The 26,056-nt window shown below is 47.6% G+C and overlaps 12 protein-coding genes across 12 annotated transcripts; 3 read left to right on the forward strand and 9 right to left on the reverse strand.

Moving 5' to 3' along the window:
* Positions 1-225: 225 nt before the first annotated feature.
* EDB82DRAFT_476751 (uncharacterized protein) lies at positions 226-3,154 on the reverse strand (the record flags this gene model as incomplete). Its single annotated transcript, XM_065608071.1, has 5 exons — positions 226-829; positions 878-1,178; positions 1,804-2,120; positions 2,171-2,631; positions 2,684-3,154. The coding sequence occupies 5 exons, from the start codon at positions 3,152-3,154 to the stop codon at positions 226-228; spliced, it is 2,154 nt and encodes a 717-aa protein (XP_065463761.1).
* A 567-nt stretch (positions 3,155-3,721) lies between these two features.
* On the reverse strand, positions 3,722-5,468 carry EDB82DRAFT_205779 (uncharacterized protein). Its single transcript, XM_025726424.2, has one exon. It carries the CDS (start codon positions 5,394-5,396, stop codon positions 3,738-3,740), a length of 1,659 nt encoding a protein of 552 aa, XP_025580992.1. The 5' UTR covers positions 5,397-5,468; the 3' UTR covers positions 3,722-3,737.
* A 1,171-nt stretch (positions 5,469-6,639) lies between these two features.
* On the forward strand, positions 6,640-8,156 carry EDB82DRAFT_205865 (uncharacterized protein). The gene is made up of 5 exons (XM_065607212.1): positions 6,640-6,669; positions 6,746-7,106; positions 7,156-7,520; positions 7,573-7,613; positions 7,660-8,156. The coding sequence occupies exons 2-5, from the start codon at positions 6,824-6,826 to the stop codon at positions 8,054-8,056; spliced, it is 1,086 nt and encodes a 361-aa protein (XP_065463762.1). The 5' UTR covers positions 6,640-6,669; positions 6,746-6,823; the 3' UTR covers positions 8,057-8,156.
* On the reverse strand, positions 8,156-9,528 carry EDB82DRAFT_205851 (Alpha/Beta hydrolase protein). The gene is made up of 2 exons (XM_025726426.2): positions 9,256-9,528; positions 8,156-9,187 (listed from the first exon to the last, which is right to left on the reverse strand). The coding sequence occupies exon 2, from the start codon at positions 9,177-9,179 to the stop codon at positions 8,256-8,258; it is 924 nt and encodes a 307-aa protein (XP_025580994.1). The 5' UTR covers positions 9,180-9,187; positions 9,256-9,528; the 3' UTR covers positions 8,156-8,255.
* Positions 9,529-9,575: 47 nt separating this feature from the next.
* EDB82DRAFT_476755 (catalase P3) lies at positions 9,576-11,634 on the reverse strand (the record flags this gene model as incomplete). The annotated part of the gene is made up of 7 exons (XM_025726427.1): positions 9,576-9,782; positions 9,835-10,833; positions 10,880-11,044; positions 11,092-11,162; positions 11,213-11,250; positions 11,296-11,352; positions 11,402-11,634. The coding sequence occupies 7 exons, from the start codon at positions 11,632-11,634 to the stop codon at positions 9,576-9,578; spliced, it is 1,770 nt and encodes a 589-aa protein (XP_025580995.1).
* Positions 11,635-14,065: 2,431 nt separating this feature from the next.
* On the forward strand, positions 14,066-14,692 carry EDB82DRAFT_526101 (uncharacterized protein; the record flags this gene model as incomplete). The annotated part of the gene is made up of 1 exon (XM_025726428.1): positions 14,066-14,692. One exon carries the CDS (start codon positions 14,066-14,068, stop codon positions 14,690-14,692), a length of 627 nt encoding a protein of 208 aa, XP_025580996.1.
* A 189-nt stretch (positions 14,693-14,881) lies between these two features.
* On the reverse strand, positions 14,882-16,537 carry EDB82DRAFT_463055 (uncharacterized protein). Its single transcript, XM_025726429.2, has 2 exons — positions 15,955-16,537; positions 14,882-15,904 (listed from the first exon to the last, which is right to left on the reverse strand). Exons 1-2 carry the CDS (start codon positions 16,082-16,084, stop codon positions 14,973-14,975), a joined length of 1,062 nt encoding a protein of 353 aa, XP_025580997.1. The 5' UTR covers positions 16,085-16,537; the 3' UTR covers positions 14,882-14,972.
* A 260-nt stretch (positions 16,538-16,797) lies between these two features.
* Positions 16,798-18,552, forward strand: EDB82DRAFT_537831 (uncharacterized protein). Its single transcript, XM_025726430.2, has 2 exons — positions 16,798-17,212; positions 17,282-18,552. Exons 1-2 carry the CDS (start codon positions 16,966-16,968, stop codon positions 18,502-18,504), a joined length of 1,470 nt encoding a protein of 489 aa, XP_025580998.1. The 5' UTR covers positions 16,798-16,965; the 3' UTR covers positions 18,505-18,552.
* Position 18,553: 1 nt separating this feature from the next.
* EDB82DRAFT_503157 (uncharacterized protein) lies at positions 18,554-19,218 on the reverse strand. Its single transcript, XM_025726431.2, has one exon. The coding sequence runs from the start codon at positions 19,018-19,020 to the stop codon at positions 18,742-18,744; it is 279 nt and encodes a 92-aa protein (XP_025580999.1). The 5' UTR covers positions 19,021-19,218; the 3' UTR covers positions 18,554-18,741.
* Positions 19,219-20,001: 783 nt separating this feature from the next.
* On the reverse strand, positions 20,002-21,522 carry EDB82DRAFT_557501 (uncharacterized protein). The gene has a single exon (XM_025726432.2). The coding sequence runs from the start codon at positions 21,382-21,384 to the stop codon at positions 20,344-20,346; it is 1,041 nt and encodes a 346-aa protein (XP_025581000.1). The 5' UTR covers positions 21,385-21,522; the 3' UTR covers positions 20,002-20,343.
* A 940-nt stretch (positions 21,523-22,462) lies between these two features.
* Positions 22,463-23,287, reverse strand: EDB82DRAFT_557503 (uncharacterized protein; the record flags this gene model as incomplete). Its single annotated transcript, XM_065609699.1, has 4 exons — positions 22,463-22,552; positions 22,600-23,031; positions 23,083-23,184; positions 23,231-23,287. The coding sequence occupies 4 exons, from the start codon at positions 23,285-23,287 to the stop codon at positions 22,463-22,465; spliced, it is 681 nt and encodes a 226-aa protein (XP_065463763.1).
* A 411-nt stretch (positions 23,288-23,698) lies between these two features.
* EDB82DRAFT_205924 (uncharacterized protein) lies at positions 23,699-24,306 on the reverse strand. The gene is made up of 2 exons (XM_065607213.1): positions 24,270-24,306; positions 23,699-24,212 (listed from the first exon to the last, which is right to left on the reverse strand). Exon 2 carries the CDS (start codon positions 24,129-24,131, stop codon positions 23,850-23,852), a length of 282 nt encoding a protein of 93 aa, XP_065463764.1. The 5' UTR covers positions 24,132-24,212; positions 24,270-24,306; the 3' UTR covers positions 23,699-23,849.
* Between the last annotated feature and the right edge of the window lie 1,750 nt (positions 24,307-26,056).

Below are 26,056 nucleotides of genomic sequence, written 5' to 3' on the forward strand. Positions count from 1 at the left end.
CCCCATTAAAGTCGGATCACTAAACTTCCGAACAACCCCTCCAATTGCTTCTTTTGGAGGGGGGAAGGTTTTAGTGGTTTCTCGGCATTTGGAAAGGATGTCACACTCTTGAACTTGATTGGTCTTTTTCTTTTTTGACGTGGTTAATACGATTATACGTGGTCATGTCTTATTATGGCATCTTGGGGAACGAGAACACCTTTATACTACAAAGAGTATAACTGTCTAACTTCCAAATGTATCTCCTCCACTCGAGAGAAAGTCATTCTCTTCTGATCTCATTTTTCGTCCGAGGACCTTGTTTCTGTGCGGATACCTTCCAAATCTCTCAATAATCACCCGATGTCTCTCCTCAAACTCTACACTCGTTTGTCCCACGTTCTTTGCTTTGTTTGGATCTGCTTGTACGACCTCTCTCGCCTTTCTCTCATACTCATCCGTACCTCCCGTTCCTTCCGTCAAACTCAGAATATCTTCGTTCATGCGGTTAAACGCCGACACAGCTTCATCATGCACTGATAAATCCTCAGAGTGCATCAAAGGCATGTAGAACCAATTGCGATGCGAAAACACCCAGCGGATCTCTGGTGCGTTGTCCGGAATACCCTGGGCGATTGCCTCGAGGGAGATTTGGACAGCGAGAGGGTCAAAGTAAGTAAAGCATACGGAAGCTTTGTCGCCGCGATAGGAGTTGCGAGGGATTTGATCGAGTAGAATGATCAGACTTAACCAATCTAGAGAACTGCGAGGTTTGACGATGGATAGAAGATGTTTTCCAGACGTCACACCCGTGTTGCGAATGGCCTCTAGTATAGGGCTAAATTCAGCGCTAGAGACCTGTTAGACGACTCGATTGATTGGATGGTGAGTGACTTACACGCAGATATCGTCGAATTGCTTGTCTGAAACGAACCATCTCTTTTGGTACTCTGATCCAGCGATGATGCGATCAGTATCCTGCGGCAAATGCTCGAACCAGAAGTTGCGTAGTCTGTCCAGCTTGTCATACGTAAGATGTTCTTTAAGACTGTCCATACTCTTTCCCCGAGAACCCATGTTGGGAATAAGCTTTTCTTGTAGTTTGAAACTCGATGACCTAGATGCTGAGGCCATGTTTTGGTAGAGTCTTGCTGGTACTGTAGTAAATCGGCCAAGCTGGGAAAGAGTGCCACGGTGATCTGATAACCATTCAGCACTCCAGTAACAAATAAATACAAAGAACGACCAACATGCTACACGACGAGCTGTGACGGTCCAGCTTGAGGAGGCTCGGGTTGGCGCTTTTATAGAAGCCTGCACTCGAGGAATATTCATGGCGAAACTTTTAGAACGAGTGCACTGAATTCGCAACAAATAATGCCGGGCAGTCTGAGTAATTTCGATATGATAAAACAACAACTAGATTGAAGTACCTAGCCAAGGGGGGAAAAGTAGGAAGAAATGTTGCGATCGAATGATCCAACTCGGTACTCCGTAGATCCGCGTCACGGAACCCGGGGGTCCACTCTCGGACATCCAGGATCTCCGACCACGGGTATGGATTACCAATCTTCAGTCTTCGTTCCTTCAACACCCCCGATTAGTATAGCCATTCGCTCATAGCAGACATATTTGTAAGAAAAGAGTCAATTGCAGAATATTAAGTACTGATCTATCTAGCCGGACCAGGGGAATTCAGGATCTTGAAAGAAAGACGTATTATCTAGTCAAAAAGGTAACACCAGGCTTGCCATAACAACACGCTTGCATCATTCAACCCAGACATCTATGCCATCATCATAGCAGCAACCAGAGCAAACAGACCAGCTCCTCCAGCAACAACCTTGGTGTTGGCACCATTGACAACAGGGGTGACATCGGTAGGAGTAGAAGCAGACTCGCCAGCGTCAGATGTAGCGGTGGCGGTGGCGGTGGCAGTTGCGAGAGCGTCAACATCGATAGCTTGGAGAGTTCGGAGGAGTTCAGGGGTGGTGTAGGTGCCAGTCTCGCCGACGTAGGTGATGACGGAGAAGGGAAGCTTGGAGACGGGTGTGGCAGAGGGGAAGGCCAGACGGTCGGTGGCTTCGGCGGCGGGCTTGATATCAGCGCGGTCAAAGGGGGCATCGGCAGGGTTGAGGACACTGCTATATGTTAGTGTAGTTCACAAGTAAGTTGTGAATGAGTGACTTACGTGTCGATGATATGAGCAACACCATTGAAGAGAAGGACATTGGTAAACAGAATCTTGGCACCGTTAACCCAAGCACTTCCATCTTCAGCAACAGTAAAAGTCAAGTCAGCGCCCTGGAAAGAAGGAACGCTGACATTGGCAAGGTCTGTGGAGAAGAGGACATCGTCAACAAAGTGGTACTTAAGAACCTGCTGCAGAGTCTCGAGGTCAGCTCCCGCAAGGACTGAGCCGATGTTCTCAAAGGCAGGATCGTTGGGGACAAAGACGGTAAAGTCGGAGATGTTGAGGAGACCGGACTCGTCAGAACCAATGTTGCCAAGGTTGTAGGGCAGATCAGCCGCGTTGGCGGCGGCGTTGAAGTTGAGAAGGTTGTCGCGGCGGGTGAAGAGTTGCAGAGGGGCGCCAAAGCTGTGGACAGTGTCTACTTTGTGGACAATAACCGAGTCACCAACTTTGATGTCCTGACAATTGTTAGTACAGGTGTGTATATTGGCGATTTGGGGTATGACTTACTGCTTCGGTCACGTAGGACAGAGTCTCCTCGCCAGAGATGACGACAACATCATCACCATCCTTGACAATACCATTGTACTGACCACCCGTAAAGTTACCAAAAGGCTGGCGATAATTGACAAAGCTGCTGTCGAGAAGAGACTGCACGAAGACAGGAATGTCGGAAGCAACGCTGGCAGGGTAGTAACCCTTGAAGACGTGGTTGGAGAGGAGAGCACCAATAGCGATGGTGTCGTTCTTCTGCGAGATGGCCTCTCCCTCGGGGATGTCACGGGGGACAGAATCGAAAGCCTTGTTGGTGGGAGCAAAGATAGTGATGTTTGTTGCAGACACAAGAGTCTCGGCGATGTCAGGCACAAGAGCGAGAAGTTCGGCCAGAGTCGAGAGGTCTGGCTGAGAAGCGATGATGCTGGCCAGGTCGTTCTGTGCGACAACGGCTGTTGCAAGGGCTGCGAGGCTGAAGAATTTCATTGTGAATGAGATTTCGCTGGATGGTGTTTATAAAGCGAGCTGTAGATGGCTGTGAAGCTGGAGATGACTATGAAGCTGATGAGTTGAAGAGACACTTGTAGAGTTTCTCTTCAAGCTTTATACACAACATTGTCGCATCTTGAAGCCTGGCATGATACCCTTTCCAAATTCCAATCCCAAATTCCAATATCCCCTGGATCAAAGCATCATCGACTTGAGGTCTGTAAGCAAAATACTCTCATCTTGCTTGTCTGATACAGGGTGTTTGATGTTGAACCTGAAATCATTAAACGGCCAAAATTCACCGTCCCCACAAAGACCCTGAAGGGAAGAAAAGAAAGACAAAAGACAAGCTTAATTCCGTAGCCTTGTGGTTGATTCGCCGGCACTGCCTCAATGCTAATGCCGGTACTGCAACGGTATCGAGAGTCGTGTACGTCATTGGGCTTTTGGCAGACGGGGAATTTATGCGGCGCAGCAAGTTGCAATATCATTGGACGGCTCGCCATTCAAACTGCTTCCAGAACAACTGGTAATGATATTAATTATTAAAAAAGTGATAATATGTGATATAATGGCATGTTTAGAAATGTCCATTGGGGCTGAGCACGCCAATATCATGCTCGGCTGTTCCCTTTTCCAGATTGGACTCATACTGCTCGATGATGCTCTCGTAGTCGTCCAACCATACGCTCAACCATTCCACAGACCCAATGATCCTCGTGTTCCAGTTGCCCATGTCCGGATCGAGACGAAGTAGCCTTTCCTTGACAGAGATGAGCTTCTTCATGGCTTCTCTGACGTGTATCCTTTCGCGGGTTAGTACCTGGCTATACGTGTTCCCTGGCGCAGACACTGCCACAAACAACTTGACCAGAATCGAAAGCGTATAGCTCACCGCAGGTCCGAAGCAGAGCGATGGTAGGCTGAGCATCAGACTGGGCTCCATTATGAGTACCGCATCGATGGTGAAGTGGCACGCTTCCAACAGGGTTATGAGTGCCCTTGCTTTGTTTGGTGTCACTTGGGCTGGACAGGCAAAGTTGTTGACGCCGATGCGTTCAGCGACATATGGAGATCCAAAGAGGATCTTGTTGGTGGCCGTGTGAAGAACTGGCTCGTTGACGTAGACCGCAGCCAGCCTTTGCCAAAAGAAAAGTTGAACATCGTGGGCAAGTGGTCTGCTATTCAGGGCATCGAGGTCGTTGTACATCTGGGCTTTCGTGGCCGTGGCAACGTCAGAGTCGATATCGTAAAAGGCATGGACGTTGCATAGTTCTAGTCCGGAAGCGATTCGAGCGTGAAGTCTTGCTGTGTGAAGCATTTCCAAGAACAAAGGCTCCGAGCCGTCAGCCTCTAGGGCGTGGAGGGCTTCGTAGTGCGACCTTCCCCAGTCAAACACATGTGTTCTTCTGAGACCGAAAGCAGCCATGGTTGAAGTCATCCAGGAAGCTAACCAAGTCTTTTGCATTTCAAGAGTCGGGGGTCCCTGTATGCGGAAGAACCATGCCGGCGCGGAAGTCTGCAGTTCTGAACCTCCCAGTCCAAGTTCAACGCAGAGGTCGTGGGCTATGAAAGCCAATTGTATAGGGTTTGCGTGGTTCATGCTGAGAGAGGGCCGTATCCAGAGGCTCATGACTAGGGCAGCTTGGATGAGGTCGACTGATGGGCTTTTGAGACCGACTGCCGCCTTGCCGAGGATTTCGAGTGTTTTTGTTCGTAGATCTTCTTGGGTCTGAGGATCGATTTCTGCTTCCGAGGGAGCGACGGCGAACAAGGCCATGAGTTTGATGGGTGTTTCAGACCTCATAGAATCTAGTCGTGACGGTGCTGAACTGTTGTCCACGGGGGGAATAAGATACCAGAATTGTGCAGCAGTGGTTGAACAAGCCTTCAGGCCCTTGATCTGGGACTCGTAATCTAGATGGGCATCCAGATATCCAAGATCAGACGGTAGAGTGTTTGTCGTAGACCAGTTCCCCTCTGTCGAAAAGACCGAAGTGGCCCTTGTAGAAGCAGCATAACTCGACATGGCCTGCGTTGAAGCCCCATCCAATCTCTCCTGCAAAGACTTGATTTGATCTTCCAGCTCTGCGATTCTATCTCTCTGCCATTTCCTAGCGGCAGGAACGCAGGTGATGTTGAAGCGAGTACATCGTTCGCAGGTTGATGATTCGGAGGGAAACTCGCATTTGACTTTGAGAGCCTGACAGGCTTCGCAGGCGCGAGATCTTTTCGTCATGGTGGCATAATTTTTGAATAGACTCTAGAAAGAGTGCGATGAAGGATTAAGAAGTAGAATTTTTAAGTGGTGAGAGCGAGAGTGGCTTAGCACTTTGAAGGTTGTATTTGTGATGTATTGGAAGGAAGGAGGGTTGTAATCAGATTCCTGCGGGGTGGTCGTCATGATTAATGTTAGCGTTTTGACGTGTAAGTATTTGATTAAAAAAGGATTCTCTACAATTCAATTAGCAAAATATGAATTGTCATTGGTCATATAAGAAGTGAAAGATGTATTGGAAGTATTTTGCATCTTGATCGAAGCGATGGTAAGAAAGTCACACTGTACTGACAGCAGATCAGACCCTTCTTCATGTTTGTACGAATTCCAGCTTCCATCGATTGTCGATCATCTTTGTCTTCATTAATGATCTAGACCTTGACCATGTAATCAATCAATCCTTCAAAGCTACGGTCATAGCCGAATTTGCTCATTAGTTGTTCTTTCTGTAACGACCCGTCTCATCCTTCTGAAGCTATAGCGGATCCGCAGCAAGGACAGGGCTTGTATAAGAGGCTTGTAAGCCCGATAGACGCTAACCTTGCAGCGCCAATCGCGTTTCACAGGTACTGATGGTCAGGACTTGACAAAAGGTTCCATTTGGCCGGAGATAATTATAGATGTTAACTAATTAATCGGATGAGACCATATCAGTTGTGACAGCTGGTGTGTTTAATCAATTTGCTTCTTGGAGAAATAATTGTGTTGCCTTTGATGACTCGAGAGAGTTGAGATAGACTTGCTTCCCTGCCTGGTCTTGTTTGACAAGAGCCTTATCCGACATTAAACAATCCTCCAACTTTTCATCTCTACATCTCCCTTTACCCGAACGTCATTCATCTTTAGTTTCCGTATTTCCTTTTATTTTCGTACTTTTATACAAAGCTGTATTATGCGGCCTCTGAACATGGGGTCCACCATGACTCGCCCCTAGTGAGTAGTCAGTGACACTCGCTGCTCCGTGTCGACATATTGGAAACAGACTACAGTCTTCTGGAACATTGTAAGCGTCCAGTACAAGGCTGTCATGCTATTAAGATGAAGCTGACATCACTGCAGATATTCTGTATCTGTCCCCGAACCAACCACGGACATCGCCTTGTGAACCAGGATCCCTCGTTCATGGCAAAATGGATGCTCTAATCCATGCTTTCTCCCTTCAATATGATCAACAGCCTTCCATAAGATCTGATCAGATCACTTAGCGTCGATGCGTTTATTCCTAAGTTAATATGTATGCAACAAATCCTCTTCCCTTTCTAGACATTCCTTCTTCTGTCATTTACTTACTTCTCTTCCCTATTGACTAGGATCTCTTTTTACATCTTCGGATCACACTCTTTTATTTCCTTGTCATTTTTATCTGCTGGTGCAGACTCTCAACAAACATGTCCGACTTATGGAAAGGTCCAGGGTTCACAGAAGTGAACGCTGGCTCAGATGATATGAACATCGCCAGTATCGCCTGGGGCATATCGCTCGGTGTCGGCATCTTTACTTCTACAAAAGCCATTCGACAAACGATAGACTCGTGGAGTAGAGGTCGAAAGATGAACCACTACATTATTCTAGTGTGGCTAGAGTGGACGAGCAGTTGTATCATGAGTGCTGTCACCTGGTGTTATTTACGAAATTACATACCTGGCGGGTTTCCAGTGTTTTTCGCTTTGAGTATGTCTATCTTGTCACTCAGTCACGACAGTAGCTAACAGTATTGTAGTCTTTCTTTGGTGTATACAGATCCAAGCCCTTATACAAATCATCATCAACAGAATCACGATACTCATGGTTAATCGGCAAAAAGCAAAATGGCTCAAGATCTGGTCGTTTCTGATCATCTTGTGTATTAACGTCAGTGTCTTTATGATTTGGATCCCCGCGAGATTGCAGATCAATGATACGTGGGCAGACATCAACAAAGTCTGGGATAGGATCGAAAAAGTCATCTTTCTGCTCGTCGACGCTGGACTCAATCTCTACTTTATCCATCTTGTGCGGTCGAGGCTCATTGCGAATGGTCTCACCAAGTATACCCGTCTGTTTCGGTACAACTTGTGCATGATTGCTATTTCCATGACGATGGATGTAAGTCTACCATCACCCAACACACGGAAACAGTATAATAACTCTGGACTAGATCCTACTTATTGCCATGATGTCTCTTCCCAACGACATCGTGTAAGTCATCTCACCCTCTCCCCGCTTTCTCACTAACAACTCCTAGCTATGTCCAATTCCACCCTCTCGCCTATCTCGTCAAACTCCACATCGAAATGAACATGGCCGATCTCATCATCAAAGTCGTAAAAGCCAGCAACGGCAATGGCTACGACTACTCAGGCTCCAAGTCAGGCAGCACCCAACCGAAACAAAAGAGCGGCAACAAGCTCGGAAAAGGCCACATCCCTTCAGCCATGTTCGTCGGAGGAAACTTGACCCTTTGCCAAGCTGGCGACGACGATATCGAGATGAACAGGATGGAAGGCGGTATCCAGAAGACGACGAGAACAGAAGTTGAGGTGGTGGTCAAGAATAGACCATCTGACAGCGATGATCGGGATGTGCCCAGCGATGGAGAGTCGATGAGGCCGCTGAGGAATGGTAATACGTATACGGTATGAAGCTTCCGAGTGTCAATAATCGGGTTGGAGGTCTAACTGTTCCAATAGGTTCCGGAACCAAAGAGACGACGGAGCTCTCAAATTGCCATTCTCACAGCACCATAGACTGGATTTTCCTTTTTAGCATAAACTATAGATGATACCCATTTCTTTCATTAGATCTCATAGAATAGACTAATCTACCGCATTGTAATGTTGATTACCATACTATATAGTCCATGTACTTTGCAAACCATTCCAAAAACTGATCCGGCTCCCTCTGAAAGTAAGTATACCCATCCCATCGCTTCTCTGTCCCCTCAATCCACTTCAACTTCTTCTCGTCGATGGGGATATTGTCATAAATAGACTGTACATCCGCGGGCGTCGTGCAAGGGTCGTCGCGTACCTGGTATAAAAAGGTTGGCACGTTGGTGTGTTTCGCATCCATTGGAGGATTGAGTTGGTTGATGTGAAAACTCGTCTTCATAAAGAACATCCGATCAGCCTCCTCCATGAAAGACTCTGGCGCACCCATCGTCTTGATGAGCTTCCCGATGGAAGACCCTGCGGATATCGGCTGTGGCGCAACCATGCATCGCACACCCTTGAAGGCTTCGGGGTGATGTCTCATGGCTGAAAAGGTCGCGTTTGCGCCTGCGCAGCGACTAAAGAGCCCAATAGTCATATGTTTTGTATCCTCACGTCCTCGCACGTACTTGAGTGAGCCCAGAACATCGCGCCACTCAAAGAAGCCAAACAGTCCCTGGTTCCCCTGCCCGCTCAAACCATGGTTCCTCAAATCATATGCCAGGACATTGTACCCCGAGTCGTGAAGAATTTTGTAGTCTGGAATGAAGTTGACCTCAAAGTCGTTTCCAGGCATGAGGTTGTTCCAGGGTTCCAGGTGTGAAGGTATTCCTGCGCGATTGAACCAGTGTGGGTGGTTGGCGATGATGATCTTGTCTGATCCTTTGCAAGGGATGAACCAGCCTTCCAGAGGGACGCCATCGTCGGAAGGAAAGTAGATGTCTTCAAAGTCGAGGCCTGCTTCGTTGGGGAAGTGCATTATCGGTGCGAGGGGCCATCCTCGGAAATCGTCTATGACGGTTTGGAGGATGGACTTGAGTTCGTCTGTTGCCATCTTTGTTTCTGTGAGATTGATTGGTATAGATTCGAGAGTCAAATTGAAGAAGATACAAGGCCTTCTTATATTATACCTAGCGTATCGTCAGAATTGACAGTTGATGGTATTCGACTTTGACTCAGGCTTATCGTTGAAGGAATCTCCACTCGAATCCTTCGTTCCTATTTAGTGCCTCTATTCGGCTTTATAGAAAGTCGCGATTTTATCCCGATTAATGTTTGGACTTGTCGCGACAACTTGTTATCCCCGCTAACTCCAACAGTGTGCATATTGCAGGGGTTCAAGCTGTAAGCATCATAGATTCCATTCTGGTAGTCACGTTAAATGGTACAATTGTGTTGAAGGCAACGTTCAATTGATGCATGGATCTTATTGATCCAACCCTGATATTCTTCATGCTTGATACACTGGTACTTCAGGAGGGTATCCTGTGAGCTTCGAGCCAGGGCCGGGTCTGAACTTTGGCTCCTTGTACCATTCCTGCGCAGTCTCAGCAAGTTCCTTGACCTTGGAGAACTCGAATTGAGGGTTATCCAGAAGATTGTAAATCCCTTGCGCGTAGTCCTCCGAGATGTTGTATACCTGCGCCAGATACTTGCTCTAATAGAAATGTCAGCTCTGCATATACTCAGTCAAATATGGGATTGCCTACCTGGATCTCGGGATACTTGACACGTCTGAGACCCTTGGCCGTGTTGTAGCAAGTGTTCTTCTTCTCTTGATCACTCATGACTCTCGTCCAAAGGTCCTTGGCCTGGTCGTAGTCGTTCTTTTTACCCTCATGCCAATAGTGGCTCGCCCGACTTACAACATTATCATTGACCTGATAAGGAGCTTCGGCAGTATCAGGTCTAAACTTGTGAGCAAAGCTGTTTGGAGCATATTGCTTATTGCCCGCGTGGTTGGCGTCTACGCGCATAGGACCGTCAAAGTTGAGCGAGGCGTAGGACTTGGCCATAAAAGGACAGTTCACAGGTATTTGATGAAGGTTGACGCCGATACGATGGTATTGAGCATCGCGGTAAAAGAACATGCGGAACTGAAGAAGAGGGTCGGGCGAGTCTTCAATACCGGGGACCATGCTTCCGGGCGAGAAAGCAGCCTGCTCCACGTCTCTGTGGAAGTTCTCAGGGTTCTTGTTGAGCACGAGTCTTCCAAATTCCTTCATGGGGAATTGTGATCTGGGCCAGACCTTGGTGACATCGAAAGGATCGAAGCCGAGCTTATCAGGGTTTGCCTGTCTGGGGTCCATGACTTGAACATGTGCTGTCCACTCAATCTCCTCGCCCTTTTCAATGGCCTCCCAGAGATCCCTCTTGGAGTAATCCGGGTCTTCACCACACATTTGCATAGCCTCACTGTCGGTAAACTGCTTCTGACCATGCTTTGCGATGAAGTGGTACTTGATGTAAACGAACTCTCCATCAGAGTTGACCCATTTGAACGTGTGGCAGCCGTAGCCATGGTTGAAACGCCATCCTTGGGGAGTTCCGTGGTCGCTGAAAAACATGAGTCCGGCATGATTGGCCTCGGGGGTGTTGGCGAGAAGGTCAAAGAGGGCGTCATGATCTAGAAGGAAGTTGCTCGGGTTGCGGTACTGAGAGCGGATGACATCTGGTCCTTGAATAGGATCACGGCAAAAGAAGACGGGCTTAGAAGGTCAGGTCGGAATCATGAAGGGCAAAAACAAAGCTTACAAAGTTGAGGCCGACAAGGTCATAATTCCCTTCCATAGTGTAGAATTTGATGGCAAAGCCTCGAGGGTTTCGAGCCTCGTCTGGGAACTCTCTTCCAAGAGTGACGGTAGAGAATCTGACAAAGACAGGTGTCTTTTCCCCGACAGAAGAAAGGAAGTTGGCTTTCTAATATCAGTTAGCATGTCTTGATGTGCAAAGTTTATCCGTCTTACAGTGAGTTCGGTGACATCTTGGGTGCATTCAAAGTAACCAAAAGCGCCAGAGCCGCAAGGATGAACCATACCTGACATGTGTTAGCTGTTGGTAGTCAAATACGAGAACCGGTATACATACGTTCTAGGTTCTTGGATCTGTTGAAATGCTGCTGCTTCCTATCTCAAGGTCAGATTTGAAATTGTAGATGAGAGGGGACTTACTGCAACAAGAATGTATCGCTGATGAGAGGCAAACCCCCAACAGTCTTGCTATGAGCTCTGGACGAAGGTAAGTATACGTCAAGGCATACGAATATCAAATACATACGGGTCAGGGAAAGGAATGCCTTCGTTGTTGGTAAAGTAAGGGCCATCATCTTCCCTCTTCCCTCCGCCCTGTGCACCCGAGACCTTGGCGATGACATCGGCTGGCCCCTCATTGGCACCTTGGAAATGGCTCAAGCGAGGAGCCCGACGTTCTCCCTGTGCTTCGGCACCAATAGCAGCGCCAATGGCTTGTAGAGGATGCTGACGAGGGTCAAGTTGGTTGGAGTTGTTCATGGTGGAGATGGTTGGCATGTGGCCTATTTGAAGATTAGAATAAAGGATTGAGAGACCGCGTAGCAAGAGGGGGGCGAGGGGACAAACGCTGTCTTATAGACCCTCAAGGTGCCTTGATACTTCCATCTTTCCATTCCAATATCAACGATGCACCTAAGCCGGAGGAAGCTCCGGATCATTGACACGTCGTTTCGGGGTACATGGCTTGGATGCATTGATTGTAGCCAAACAGATTGAATAGATCATGGTGCTAAGCAATTTATAAATGATAAATCTCTGGGATCCAATAGAATTGACCGGATTGAAAACGGCTGAGGAAAATTGACCTAGAAATGACTTGATATGTTGGAAGACTGTCGTCATGGGAGAGTAATAGATATTTTTCACCGCTTCGGTAACGTAACTTCGAGCAAATCTATGATCATTTTGAGGAATAATACTTGGTAGTTGTATGCATGAGAAGGAATCGGGAATTTCCATTTGGGATTGTTGCCTGGTTCTTGAGAAGGTCGATGAAAGGTTGGTGGCTCTTGCCTGGTGTTGATATCGGCTGACTAACAGACACAGACGACTGCACAAGGGATTCTGATTGGGTATTTCTTCACTCTTCTCGCAACCTGAGATTACTCATCTTGTGATTCTCAAGACGAGACAAAGAAAGTGCGGTAGTGTTTGTCCCTTGATGTTAGTTCGGCCAATATTTTTCAACAACACCATGGCAAGGGTATAATCCAGACAAATGATGCGAGTCCCTGTCAAAGAAGAAGAAAATATTCTTGTCGGGATACTTCTGTATGACATGCTTCTATTTCCTCTGAGACAGTCTCAGCAAGAGTTGCTACTAAGTCCTGATGAATCATGCACTTCGTTCCCCTGTGAAACAGATTTTTTACCCTGTACTTTCATTTAAAGTTACAGGATATCTTCAACAAAGCCAAATAGCTAAATAGATATACAATAGCAAGCAGAGGAGCCAACGTTATATCAATCCCTCGCCACACCGTTCAACCAGTCCCCTCAACCCAAGTAGCAGTTTACGCCCAGGGGCAGGAAAGCAACGGCATGATCATAAATCTTGTTCCTGGTCAATATCTCTAATAGCTTTCACTAGTCAAGATCAATCAGACCTAGAGCTTGCCGCCCTAAAACTTTATTCGGTTGGTCTCTGAAGCTCGACAGGCACTGGAATTTAGACATCAGTCTTGGCAAGGACAATTTCCTAATGCGTCCATGTTGACGACGGTCCTCTGCGTTAGTCATTTGTTGAAATTCTATGTCGACACCACGTTACATTTGTCAAGTTAATGCGCAGTGTAGAAGCTAGGATTAAGAGCCGAGCTGCACTTCAGCAACACATTCAGGGAATAAGGAGTAACGTAGACTGGAGAAGTTGTATTTAGAACAAAGTGAGACAATGAGGAAATAAGTTGGTGCTGAGGATTGATGGAAATTTCTCTGAAGCTATTTTTGAGTGTCAGTCTACGTTTTGATCTTAACGAGAGTGAGTATTTGAACGAGGAGTTTTCTGATATTAAGGGAACTGGTGTCAAAGGCCTCCTCCAAGAAGCATTAGATAATAAGTAGAATGCCTTACTTAATTTACCTATTTTATTTAACGACCGCCATTGACCTTTACAGCATCATGTCCCTGACTAATAATAGGAAACAGCCCACAGGATCAAAGAGTGCCAAGTCAGTACTGCTTCGGATGACATCAACTACATCAACCACACTACTTGGCATAAACCATCTCGTACAACAACAAGGAAATCCCGTGTTCTGACGTCCAAGCAATCAAGCTCCAACCCAAGCTCCCGATCTGATCTAACTTGGTTACCCCAGCACTACCGAAAACAGATACCGTCACCTACACAAGTTCAGGTAATTGGCCCTGAATATCAATGGCCATTAAACAGAGGCGCCTGGAGACGGAACAAAGAACAAAAGCGCCGGACGCATAAAAGAAAACGTGGAAGAGATTGTGTCACACAGACAACCATCTCAGCAACAGATCGGATTGTGCAAAAATAGATAGAACAAGACAAAAATTGCTGGTTAGACAAATAATCACCGGTATGGGAAAAGGGAGTGGATGCTTCCGGGAGGAGTGGATGCAATCGTGGCTGGAATGTCTTGCATGTCTTTAACCAAAAGCAAAAGCCGACATCACCAACGCCGCACGCGGCAACTCGCGCGCGAAAAAAAAGAAGAGAACCATGGAAATGGGAGATGCTAGCTTAGAGTTGAGATCTAGAAAAACAAAACACACGATCGGGACAAGACATATAAACCCCCAAGTCTTGGTATGTGTCTCAATTCTTTCTCATCACCATCAATCACTCACTCACTCACTCGTATAACTACAACACTACAGCCTCACTCGACATTCGCTAAGAAGAATTAACAACACTTTCGTTCCGACTCAACCAAAATGTACAACAAGGTTCTTCTCATCGCCCTCTCCGCCTCTGGCGCTCTCGCCTCGGTTCAATACTCGCCCAGCTTCCCTCTCCTCTCGGTCCGCCAAGTCGTCGAAGTCCCCTGCTCGGAGCAGAATCTCAAGGACTGCGGTAGCGGCTGTATCCAGCAAGACTGGACATGCTGTCCTAGCAAACAGGGCGGTTGTCCTCCTACGGCGTACTGCGAAGTCGGCACCAATGCGCAGTACGGCTGCTGTCCCAACGGAAGCGTTTGCAATGGCGAGGGAGGCGGTAGCACTCGCGCTTCGACCGATACTCTGACTCTGGCTGGTGGCGATACTGCTACTGTCGTTCAAGGCGGTGGTAACACGGCTGCGACGGAGCCTCCTGTCCTTGAGGGATCCTCGACTGCCGTCATTGTTCCTCCTCCTGTCGACACTCCCATCGCCAGCTCTCCTGTTCCTCCTGTTCTCCCGGTTCCCAGCGGTAATCCCGTTCCTCTACCCGTCCCACAGACTCCCGGTGTTCCTGTCGTCCCGGTTCCTACACCCAGCTCAGTCGTCGTCAATGCTGGAACATCCAACAGATACAGCATGTTTGGTGGTATTGTGGCTGGTGTCGCCGCTCTCGTTCTCTAAATGGCATTCAGTTTCATTTGTTTATTGGTATAGATTGTTGGATTAGATGGTTAGCATTAGGGGAAACTATGGAAGGCAATTGAGCGTCGGTAAATGCCAGGCGGCATGTAATCATTTATTGATCGAGTAATGGGATAAGCACTCATTCAAGGACTTCAATTCACTTCATGCTTTGCCATTGTGATTCGTGTGAAAATGTGGTATCAATTGGTTCTATATATTAAACTTTAAAGCCAAAGCAGTCTTTGCCAAGGCGTCGCTTTTGTCATAATTCCATCGCTTACTCAATCTTGACACAGACCTTGCCCTGGTGCTGACCAGACCACTGGTACTCATAAGCCTCACGGAGCTGCTCGAGGCTGAAGACCTTGGGGTCGACAACGGGACGGAGCTTCTCAAGGTTGGCCTCGACAGCGCGGCACATGTCCTCCATCTGAGCTCGGCTTCCGACGAGGAGACCTCGGGTGGTGCAGAGGTTGGAAAGGCAGTCGAGGAAACCAGGGTCGTTCTGGCCGGTACCACCAACGAATCCGATGATGGAGATGACACCGTCAATCTTGACAGCGTTGAGGGACTGCTTCATGGAAGAAGGACCGGCAACCTCGATGATGTGGTCGACACCAGCACCACCGGTGATCTCCTTGGCCTTGGCTCCCCACTCAGGAGTCTCCTTGTAGTTGATGATGTGGTCGGCACCGAGCTTCTCGAGGAGCTTGGCCTTCTCGCTGGAGCTGGTGGTAGCGATGACCTTTGCGCCGGCAGCCTTGGCGAACTGGACAGCGAAGATGGAGACACCACCGGTTCCTTGGGTGAGAACCCACTGGCCGGGGAGGAGCTTCTTGCCCTCAAGACCGTAGAGACCGTTCCAGGCGGTCAGACCGGCACAGGTGAGAGTGGCGGCCTCGTGGAACTCGAGACCCTTGGGCATGGGGACGAGACCGTGCTCGTCAAAGGCACCGACGGAGCGGAAGGTACCGTCAATGACACCACCGAGACCGGTCTGGACGCTGAGGTTGTCGAGAGAGCCTCCGATGTGGCCCTGGTTGAAGAGGGTGACGACCTTGTCGCCGGGCTGGAAACGAGTGACGTTCTTGCCGACAGCGAGGACGGTACCGGCACCATCAGAGCCGGGGACGACGCCGTCCTTGGCGGGGAAGGGGTAGCGTCCGATAGGGAGGATCAGATCACGGTAGTTGAGGGAAGCACCCTGGACTAATGGATGTTAGTGATTTGTATACACTTGAGTGTTGATGAAGACTTACGCTTGACAAGGACCTGGCCATCACCGAGTTCAGGAGCAGGAGCCTCTTCGAACTTCATGCCACTGAAGTCCTTGGCATCCCGGGAGGGGATGATCCATTGCTTAACGGTTTGGGGAATAGACTGAGACATTGTATGTGAAGTTTGTTGGTGTTTGTAGTTATTGAGAGTGAAGATTGTTGATGATGAGGAAAGTGTTGTTGGTGACGGTTCGATGTGGTCTTTATATATCTCGACAATCTATACCGACAATCCAAAAAAGAGAAAACTCTTTAGATAATAGCAAAGACTCAAAAGATGGAGATTTGTAAGGAAATAATTGATGTCCGTGCAAGAAGCCGATTTGTAAGAATCGTGGTTCGATATAGATGCGAATTAGAGTGTTGAAACTGACGTAACCAACCCGTATCTAGTGGCAAGCAGTGGATACTTGACGCTTTACTGTTTCAATGCGACAATCTTCAACTGCCGATAGAATTCTTTTTTTTTTTAAGTGGACTGGGTTATGGAGACCAATTGCGGGCTTTGGACTAAGAATCCCGATGAAGCCATTCAGAAAAAACTTGATCCACATCGAATCCATGCGGATCCGAGATTGTCAATGCCTGTCTTTTTCCAGAGAAGAACCGCCGGGTTTCTTACATACCTTAGACAAGAGTCCGATTGAACAATGGATGTGTCTTGTCAGTGAGATTTATGCCACGTTGGTTTAATGACTCGTGTGCATTGCATTGCAGCAACTATCTGCATGACATAACATGAATATGGCATTAGTGTTGAACATTATGATACAACAAGTAGCTTCCATAGGTACCTCGTTACTGACGTTTAAGAACATGAGGTTATGATTGTATCTCGACCAAAGTAAACAACTCTAGGGTATCAATCGGTGATACAATAATGGGGCTTATTGTTCTGCCCCGCCAACTGTCATCTGTCATCAACATATTGACAAACTCCCCAGGTCCTTAGTCCTTCAAAACAATCACATAATACATCCGATCCATCCCTCAATGGCTCACACTCCATCTCAATTAACCGTCAATCTGGGTCTCCAGCTCCCATACTCCCCCAGTGGAACCCCCCGCCCACCATCAGTTACAGGCATAGTTGTCTTTTCAGGCGGTAGCGCCGCCAACAATCTCGTCGATGTCTTCGAGAGCGTTCGAGAAGCGAATCAGTGCACCCTCAGTTACGTGATCCCCATCTCTGATAACGGAGGTAGCAGTAGTGAGATCATTCGCGTCTTTGGTGGACCAGGTTAGTATTGCTACCACGTGGCAGGGTCCTCCCTCCCTAGTCCTAGTCCTAGTAGTAACAGCAAATAAGGTATCGGAGATGTTAGATCTCGTCTCGTTCGCCTGATCCCAGACGACAACGGAAACCCCGAGACCGTTGCTATCAAGCATTTCTTCAATCACCGCCTTCCCAAGAACTACGCCATTGCTAGATCGGAATGGTTTGAGATTCTAGAAGCTACTCATCCACTGTGGGACGACATCTCATCGCCCAAGCGGGAACTCATCCGATCTTACCTCAACAGCTTCAACCTCGAAGTTGTGAAGCGCATGAAACCGAGCAGTCGCTTTGACTATTCTGGCGCCAGTATTGGAAACCTTTTTCTTACCGGTGCTCGTCTATTTACCGGTAGCTTTGAAGCTGCCATTTATCTCTTGAGTTCTATCTGCTCTGTGCCGGATAGAATAGCTGTCCTTCCGGCTCTCAACACTAACTTTGCGAGCCACATTGCTGCCAGCCTTGAGGATGGTACCATAATTACTGGTCAAAATGACATTTCTCATCCAAGTGCTCCCACGGCTGCCGTACCGGGGACATCAGCTGGCGTGCATAGTCCGTCTGTGTCGCGACAAGGACCATGGCATCACGATCATCACCACGTAGAGGATGCAAACTTACCCGGTACATTACCTGCGCTGCGACGACCAGCGATTGCATTCTCAAAGGAACAAGAGGAAGACCTACCGGCCCGAATCTCGCGACTATGGTACATTAATCCATACGGTGAAGAGATCAAGATGCCCGCCAACCCAAGAGTCTTGGACGCCCTCGGATCCGTGCACAGCGTAGTATACAGCATCGGATCTTTATTCACGTCGCTCATCCCCAGTCTTGTTCTGCGCGGTGTAGGAGACGCCATCACGAGTCCGCACGTGCGCAACAAGATTCTCATTCTCAACGGCACCACCGACCGAGAGACAGGTCCTTCTACGGCGCCGTTTACAGGATTGGACTTTGTCGGGGCAATTGCAAATGCTCTCGCCGACTCACGCGGTCTACCGAAGCCTTCAGTGGAAGATTATAACCAGTACGTGTCGCATGTGATTTACATCGAAGGTCCGACGTCGCCCAAGGTGGACAAGCAGCAATTTGGACAGCTGGGCATCGACGCGACACGGTTGTACGGACCCAAGGATGAGAAGGGACGTGGTGGAAGGTATGATGCCAAGGCTTTAACACAAGCTCTTGAGACTATCATCGGGAGAAAGGATGCTCGGTCGGATAGAAGTCGACGTAATACTCTTGTGGGCTGACCTTACCTGGATGGTGATTTAGGATGGGAGACATAGAAAAGAATATGTATTAGATGTTATAATATCGATGTGGTATGCATTCAAACTCCAGGTCTGACCTAATATGCTATCCATTGCCATCAGTAACCAAGGTACCTCGAGGTATCATCATCTCCCAAAATGCGCCGTCCGTCCATCCGTATCGCTCATAACCAGCTTCCCATTTCCATTTCCATTTGCCAAAGTGTTGGGTTCTCATCAATCGGCATACGCGGGATTAAACAGCAAATACGCCATGACGACAGGCCAAGCCGTAGATAATAACAGGGCTCCGATTACAGAACCTCCCGTCGTCCGAACGCGGTCGTAAGGGCCTTTCCAGCGGTCGACGAGGGCGCATGTAGCAAAGATCATGGCGCAAGCGTAGAGAGAGGCACCCCAGAAGACGGCGAGGTGAAGGTCTGAGTTTTTGTCTTCGGGGCTGAGGACGACGCCCGAAAGGTCTGGAACGAATGTGGAGGAAAGATTGCCGCCCATTTTGTAGTAGGTATGTAGATTTGGTGGGGGTTATGTGGTGTTGTTTTTGACAGTGTAACCAGAGTAAAATTAAAGAGAGGTTCGTTCTGGTATTACAAAGAAATATAAATTGGGGAAAAGGTTCACTCGCCAGCGAGGAGATGTATAAAAGAATGAGAATGAGAAAGAGAGAGAGAGACTGAGCTGAGTGAGTGCCTTCTAAAAAGAGCGAATCATTCCAACAAAAGAGCACAAGATGGGGATGTCTTGATGCATGGGATGAAGCAGGGGTTAGTAAAGTGACCAATTAGACTTGTCAACAAGACACTCTTTGAGGTCGGGGCCAAGACGACCCGGTCGCGGATGCGTCTCGTTGGTTGAAACAAGTGCAACTATAGATACAAGGGACCAATTGAGGTATTCTTTAAGCGCGCGGCATGTATCCAACAGTCACAGCACATACGACTATCTATAGTGAGCTGACAGATGTGATATTGAGCTGATTGCATGGCATATGTTTTTTTCTATCTCTTTTACTCTTTATTCTCTTCATCTTTAATGACAACTCTATTCTCTTCATCCCCTGGCACCATCTCAGATCTGTTTCATACCTCGGTCGATGGCCCGATGTAACTATGGTAAAACCCTCAGACCCAAACATCCAAACAACAGGGTGATGCAGATTTCTCGATTGAACCCCTGTAGAGTCTTACCATTTTATGTATAGCATTGATTACTATTTCTTGGCTTGACCATTTCTTCCCATCCGAAACTTGCCACCTTCTCCTTATGGTTCTTCCCTCTCTGTCGGGTTCATCTCAAGCCGGCCCATATTTTTCAGTTCAAGTTACAGGATAACACCTGAGCTTTCTGGGGAATTGGAGACAAAAAGCAGTCATGGAGGCATGAAGAACAAAAACAGTACGTCAGTTTATGAGACTTGGGCGGTCATTTCTGTTACCCACTCTCATCTCTGGGGTTCCAGTACTACGCTATTGAGTCATAACATCACTGATAAGGCTGATTTAACATTTCTCGCATCAGCCACTTTATAGTCCCAGGTTTTGTGCAACTCACGTGCTACTAACTTTTTAATCAACACGCACTTATATCACAATTATCTGGAACCTTTTGTCTGAAAGTGCCCATCACAAGTCCCACTGTCACGTCACAAATCTGAAGATGTTAGATTTCTATTCTCACGAGGAAAAGAAAAGTTGGCCTTCAAGCTTCAGGGTAGAGCAATGTAAACCGGCCTGCAAATATCATCTGTAATGCTTTTATTAATGGTCAAAGTTTCTAATATCCCAAGGATATCCTCGAGGCTGTTTATTGCGGGAATCACTAGTTTAAACCATCCGTGCCATCAAAGAGTGTATCGTCAAAAAATCCATCATTAAAGACTCCATTATCAAAGACTCCGTCAGGTATGTTCTGGGCGTTTCCAACTTCAAAAGAGGGGGCGTACATGGGTTGGCCTTGCTGAAAAAGCGCACGCTGGCGTTGCTGGATAGGCAGCGGTCGACTTTGCTGAAGATGCATCTGTTGGCTCTGCTGAAAATGCGTCGGTTGGCTGTGCTGAAAAGTCGTGGGCTGGCTGTGCTGAAAAGACGTGAGTTGACTTTGGCGATAATACATGGGCTGACTTTGTTGGATAGGCATGGGTTGACTTTGGTGATAATACATGGGTTGGCTTTGTTGGATAGGCATGGGTTGACTCTGTTGAAAAGACGTAGGCTGACTTTGCGGTTGTGTGTTGGGCAAGAACCCATTCTGCCACGTCCTCGCCCTTTTACTCGCATCCCTAGCCGCCTCCAACCTCTCTGCCCCCTCCCGCTTCCTCTTGTCCCTTCTCGCCTGCCCTTCCGCAACGAACCGCTGGCCCTGGATCCTTGCGACGTTTTGATGATCTTCTCTTAGTTGGCCAAAGGTCTTCGGCTTCGCCTTCCGAATTCTGATGCCGTTGACGGTATCCTGAAGCTCGAACTGTGGCTCTATCTCGTCTTTGAGCTTTTTGTGATTTCTATCCTTTTCTGGCTTTTGGATGCGGGCGTACACGGCCTTGACTATTTCAATTTGTAGTTTGAAGGCGTCTCGTACTTCCTGATTGGGTGCCCAATTCTCAACACCAAAGTCCATCTCGGGCGACTTGCCGTCGGCTAGATCCCTTACCACACTTTCTTGAACAGAACGGAAGGATTCCAACATCTTGTCGGTGGTTCCCTCTGATAAGATAGGTGATTGTGGTTCGGGTGAACCAGAGGCGGACTCATCTGTGGTGGGCTCTCGAGAGGGAGGGGAGGGAGATGGTGGTGAGGGAGATGGTGGTGGTGACCCGAAGAGAGACTCATCTGTAGAGGGTTCTCGATCTGGTGTGGAAGACATGTTGTTTGGATTTGATGTTGATGTTAAGGAGGACTACACAAATGTCTGTTTCGTACTTATATGATTCCAAGACCTAGATAATGCTTCGTTCTACATTTTGTAGTTGAAAAGGAAAAACATTTCTGCAGAGACAACAGATGAGCCCCGGGAACCAAAAGCTCGGGGGAAGCACTTTCCCTCCCCATCCTGCTGCGGTGCATATTTTGAAGCTTATCGACGAGTACTTGGAAGGTTCTACGCGTACAGGCCAAATGATATTGAACCCTGTGCTCCATCCTAACAAAGAAATAGGTCAATAATCACACTTGTCCAGGGAGAGGAGGCGAAATTAGCCAGTCACTCAGCACCCCAGTAGAGTTCTGTGTGATTGATTTTTACACTCAGGTGAGTGATAGATAACCCAAGCGTGATTCGGTGGCTGACATATGGAAATATTAAATCAGCCTTATCAATGAGGATATGGTCCAATGGTGCAGCTCATCAATCACATTATTCCTATCCTGATTAAAAAGTATCAAAAACTCAGCCTTAAACTCAAACTTTCCCAACATTTATTCTTCCCCCCCACATTCTCAAAATCGCACCCTGGAACCTTGATAAAATATTCAATGTGACCTCAATTTCAAACCCTCCACTGAAACTATACACTAATGTCGCTGATGTCGCGGAGTACTATCTCTAAATGCATTGTTCATCTGCATGTACCGCAATTCCCTGGACCTTGATCTGCTAGAACTCCCTAGCAGTTCACTTATACGAATGGGTTTCGGACAATAGACCACATAGGGCCTGCTTCCACTACTACTGAAGCCCCAAGGACTTCCAGTAGAACGGGATGGTGGGAGAGCTGGTGTAGAGTAATCACTTCGGGATGAGGGGGTTGTGGGTATGTGATTGAGACAGTAGTCTTGATATCCGTCAGCCTTGGGCTGGCCGCACTCGGGCTTTAAGCATGCATCCTTCCGACAGAAACCATGTTTAATCTTGGCTGGATTCAAACAATCGTTATTGAGGCAGCGGTGATCAGAACAGAAAGGGGATATCGAACCATGGGTTCGGGCTTCTCGATCACATCCTGTTAGTTCGCAAATGTGTCGAGGGCACCTCCTAAAGTTGAAGCCCTTGGAGTCGACGAAAGAACTCCTACATTCGATGACAGAACACCTGTCTAAGATGAAAGTTAGCTTCTGAAGTGGATAAGAGAGGAATACGTACGTCTGTGACAGAACCGGGTGCCAGGGGCACGATCAAGGTCTCTGGGTCGATTGCAGCTTGGAATAGAGCACTCATGCTCGGCACAAAACGACGATCCAGTCTGGACGATACCATGGCATCGTGCCATCTTGCATTGACAATGGTAGGCGCAAAACGTCTTCGGATCGTTGGTGGAATCCAAGTCCACATGCCTAGTACATCCCGACGACGCACACGACTGATGGTGACGGCATTTTCCTTTGCTCCGACCCGAGGCCAACGTCTTCTGAGTGCAGTGAGGATGCTGACAAGAATGTTTGTCGCAGTAGTGTTTCGAACTTCGATCCGAAGAGCAGTCCGAAGCCTCGCATTTGTTCTCCTTGGCGTGATCTTCACAGTACTTGGTGTTTGAGTCGCGGCGATGTTTGTAGCAGCCATCTGCTTTGCAACGATCTGAACTACGTTAGTACTAAGCTTGGAAATATCAGAGTACATGGCACTTACGCTCTGAGCAAAGCCACAACGTAGTGTTTCCCTTTGAGAAACGGAAGGATTTGTCTTCGTCTGATATTCTTTTGCCGCATCCGGGGCTGCCACAAATTGCGTCTGGATATGTCAGTCTTTTGCTTCAATAAGATAACTTATAACTCACGATATTCACAGAACCTCTCCCCGTCTTCTGAAGGCGTGCGGCATTTGTAAGAAGCATGGCAGCTGTCTAGTGACTTGTTAGGAACTCTTATTGGTTATCCAACGCTATACCTACGTTTCGAGCAGTAAAAGGAACTCTTGTCACTGCTTTGATAGTACGCTACCTCTTTATCGCAATGCCTCCTTCGACACTTGCGAACCGATCGATAACTACTCCCACTGCTGGAATGAAAAGGCATATTGAAGGTGAGAGTACAGCGTGTGGTTGATAGGAGATACTGTGGTATCAGGATCGAATGAAAATGCCAGAAGAAATTCAGGAGCTGATAGATCGCTTTACAGGGTTTGCGTTTTTGAAGTAGATGAAGTAAAGGATGATAGAATATGAGCATCCAATGTTCGATGAAACAACTTGGACTGAAAGGTAGTTCGACAGCAGGATGCTCGAGGTTTATATATTGCCAGCAGAGGTTCTGGTACAGAATGACAGTCGCTCGAACGGATTGAGTCGTAGCCGCAGTTCGCTTGCAACTTTATATAGTTTGTCTTGTGTTGCCCGGTTTAAGCTTTCGTTACACCCTGGGTGTTGTCTTCACGCGTTTTAGCAAAACGTGGGCTCGTTACACCTCGGAAGCTGATGCGGCTTGCCATGCGATGGAGACTGGATGCCTATTGAGTGACGTGCTTTGCTGATGGCTGCCGTTCCGAAGTGTATAGTTAGAACGGGTGCTCATAACTTGACTTCCTAGACAAGCATAAAGGTCAGTAAAGATGTTGTCAATAATCACAATAGGGTTGAAAAAAATCAAACACTTGACGGCATGTATTCCACTTGGAAATACAATGGAGAATACTTTCAAACATATTAAGGGCCTGTTTCTCCATCTTCTCCTTCCATTCATCGTGGGACTACACCTTTCTCAGCAAGCCATTTACGGTATGCCGAAAGGGACCACAATCGCCGCATGACCATAACTCTCAAACTATGACAACATATCAGTCCAGTGTTCCTCTCGAGTTGTCTCGGGCAATCAGGCTACCTCTCAAATAGTTGCTGCCTTGCGAAAAGCGAACCGGTGTTTCAAGGAAACAATGACGTTGAAGTCTGAATATTTGATGAGCCTCGATTGTGGCTGCACTTCCCGCAGTTGTACGTTGTACGTTGTAACCGATTCCGTTTGTTGAACACTATTTTCAACCCAAATACTTGGCACAACTCAAAGATTTGTCATCGTGAGATTGTGAGGCTCTTATCCCTTGAAATCTCACGGTAAACCGGGCGATGCTGTGGACTGTTTGCGGTGCGCAGGAACCGTGGAAGAAGATAGCGGTGATTGGTGTCTATCGGAGGAACGGAGAAATCGTCAAATGACCAACAAACGACTGCAGGCCTGTGATTGTGTAAGTGAGGTTCTAGTTCAAAGAACTGACTCAACTCCTTTTGTGTTGCAGCTTCGCCAAGGGGCAGCCAAGTAGCGAGCCGACCGAAGATTTCTCGCCCATGGTAAATGAGTTCAGGTTTTCTGTTTAGTCCTACTTCTCGTTACTGATCCAATCGTATATGTCGCTGTCTGGGCCATGACTGGTGATAGATCAGGCAGCTTCCTCAAGGTCAGCTAGAGGCCACCAGAGGGAATTAGGGATAGATACAGCCAAATTGCTGGTGGAACTGTTGAATCGGACTCGCAACGCGAGTTGGACGCTTTTGAAAGATGTAAATTTCATAATTGCAGTAATAAAAATCAAGTTATTTCTCGTAGAAATCAAGTCGAGGAAATAGGATCGTGATATAAACAAAACAAGTGTATTTGGTAAAGGAAATGATGCAAGTTCTAATTGATTCACCCGCCTAAAACACGTAGGCTAGCTCACTACGGTTCTTTCCTTCCATTCCCCAGGCTGCGAGTTCCACCTTCCATCCAAATTGTCAACTGCTCCGTCCTTCTTTCCCGACCGCATTTTCAATCCCAAGCTCAATAAAATTGACAGCCAACCCGAAATCATATTCTCCCAGATTCTGGATCGTTCCAAGATTCTGATGCAAAGTTGCGCGAGTTCAACTCTGGTATCGACTTTGCCTCAGGTCGGGATCTTCGCTGTCAAAGGTAACCAAACACCCCACGCCCAATCTCTGCAGGAAGGGTAGCATGGGACGGTGTCATACAGTACAATTACATGACTTTTCGCCTGTAATTACTCTTATTAACAAATGGGTGTGACCATGTCAAAGGCAGACTTACTTGCCGTGTTGCCGGCAGAAATTACAATGTGCTAACATTGACGCAGCTGGAGTCGGTAAGGCATCTGGTCTGACAGTCGAAACAGTCTCACCGATCGTGTTAAAGCATCTCATAGTTATTGCAGACAAGATGTTTCATCACCGCACCAGTGTCGATGCTGCGTCAAAGGACAAAGATGAGGATCGAAGGCTCCCCTATATGGGAGGACCGGACACGCAAACTATCAGCAGACAGACTGGTGAGTCATGGTTCGCCCGCATCCAACAGAGGTACAAGAGAAGGCTGCTGGAATAACAGGTAACAGAAGTGCTGATCTGCTGCAGACAATCCACAACTTGGTTCACCAAGATGCCCTCGCCTGTCAGCCCTGCTTCCAAGGCTTATCAGTCATACGCAAACTCAGCATCAAACACGATAAAGATGGTGCTCACCTTGACAAGTAAGACAGTGAACCACTGATTCTTGCAAAATTCGGGTCCTCCGCGATCTGTCTCTGTCTCTCGAAGACCATCGATATTTTAGAACGAGGACCCGAGTGCATTTAAATATGACCTTGATCATTACACAATGTACTCCCTTCTACCTTC

This window comes from Fusarium venenatum, assembly GCF_020744135.1.
Source record: "Fusarium venenatum strain MPI-CAGE-CH-0201 chromosome Unknown EDB82scaffold_3, whole genome shotgun sequence".
Lineage (NCBI taxonomy): Eukaryota > Fungi > Ascomycota > Sordariomycetes > Hypocreales > Nectriaceae > Fusarium > Fusarium venenatum.

Bases quoted from the DNA above. Each gene is read 5' to 3' on its own strand.
- EDB82DRAFT_205865 (XM_065607212.1), top strand. From the start codon at position 6,824: ATGTCCGACTTATGGAAAGGTCCAGGGTTCACAGAAGTGAACGCTGGC. The intron at 7,107-7,155 runs GTATGTCTATCT...ACAGTATTGTAG, and splicing joins TCCAGTGTTTTTCGCTTTGA to TCTTTCTTTGGTGTATACAG. The intron at 7,521-7,572 runs GTAAGTCTACCA...ACTCTGGACTAG, and splicing joins CTATTTCCATGACGATGGAT to ATCCTACTTATTGCCATGAT.
- EDB82DRAFT_205779 (XM_025726424.2), bottom strand. From the start codon at position 5,396: ATGACGAAAAGATCTCGCGCCTGCGAAGCCTGTCAGGCTCTCAAAGTC.
- EDB82DRAFT_537831 (XM_025726430.2), top strand. From the start codon at position 16,966: ATGGCTCACACTCCATCTCAATTAACCGTCAATCTGGGTCTCCAGCTC. The intron at 17,213-17,281 runs GTTAGTATTGCT...ACAGCAAATAAG, and splicing joins TCGCGTCTTTGGTGGACCAG to GTATCGGAGATGTTAGATCT.
- EDB82DRAFT_463055 (XM_025726429.2), bottom strand. From the start codon at position 16,084: ATGTCTCAGTCTATTCCCCAAACCGTTAAGCAATGGATCATCCCCTCC. The intron at 15,905-15,954 runs GTAAGTCTTCAT...AACATCCATTAG, and splicing joins TGGCCAGGTCCTTGTCAAGC to TCCAGGGTGCTTCCCTCAAC.
- EDB82DRAFT_503157 (XM_025726431.2), bottom strand. From the start codon at position 19,020: ATGGGCGGCAATCTTTCCTCCACATTCGTTCCAGACCTTTCGGGCGTC.
- EDB82DRAFT_205851 (XM_025726426.2), bottom strand. From the start codon at position 9,179: ATGGCAACAGACGAACTCAAGTCCATCCTCCAAACCGTCATAGACGAT.
- EDB82DRAFT_557501 (XM_025726432.2), bottom strand. From the start codon at position 21,384: ATGTCTTCCACACCAGATCGAGAACCCTCTACAGATGAGTCTCTCTTC.
- EDB82DRAFT_205924 (XM_065607213.1), bottom strand. From the start codon at position 24,131: ATGAATGGAAGGAGAAGATGGAGAAACAGGCCCTTAATATGTTTGAAA.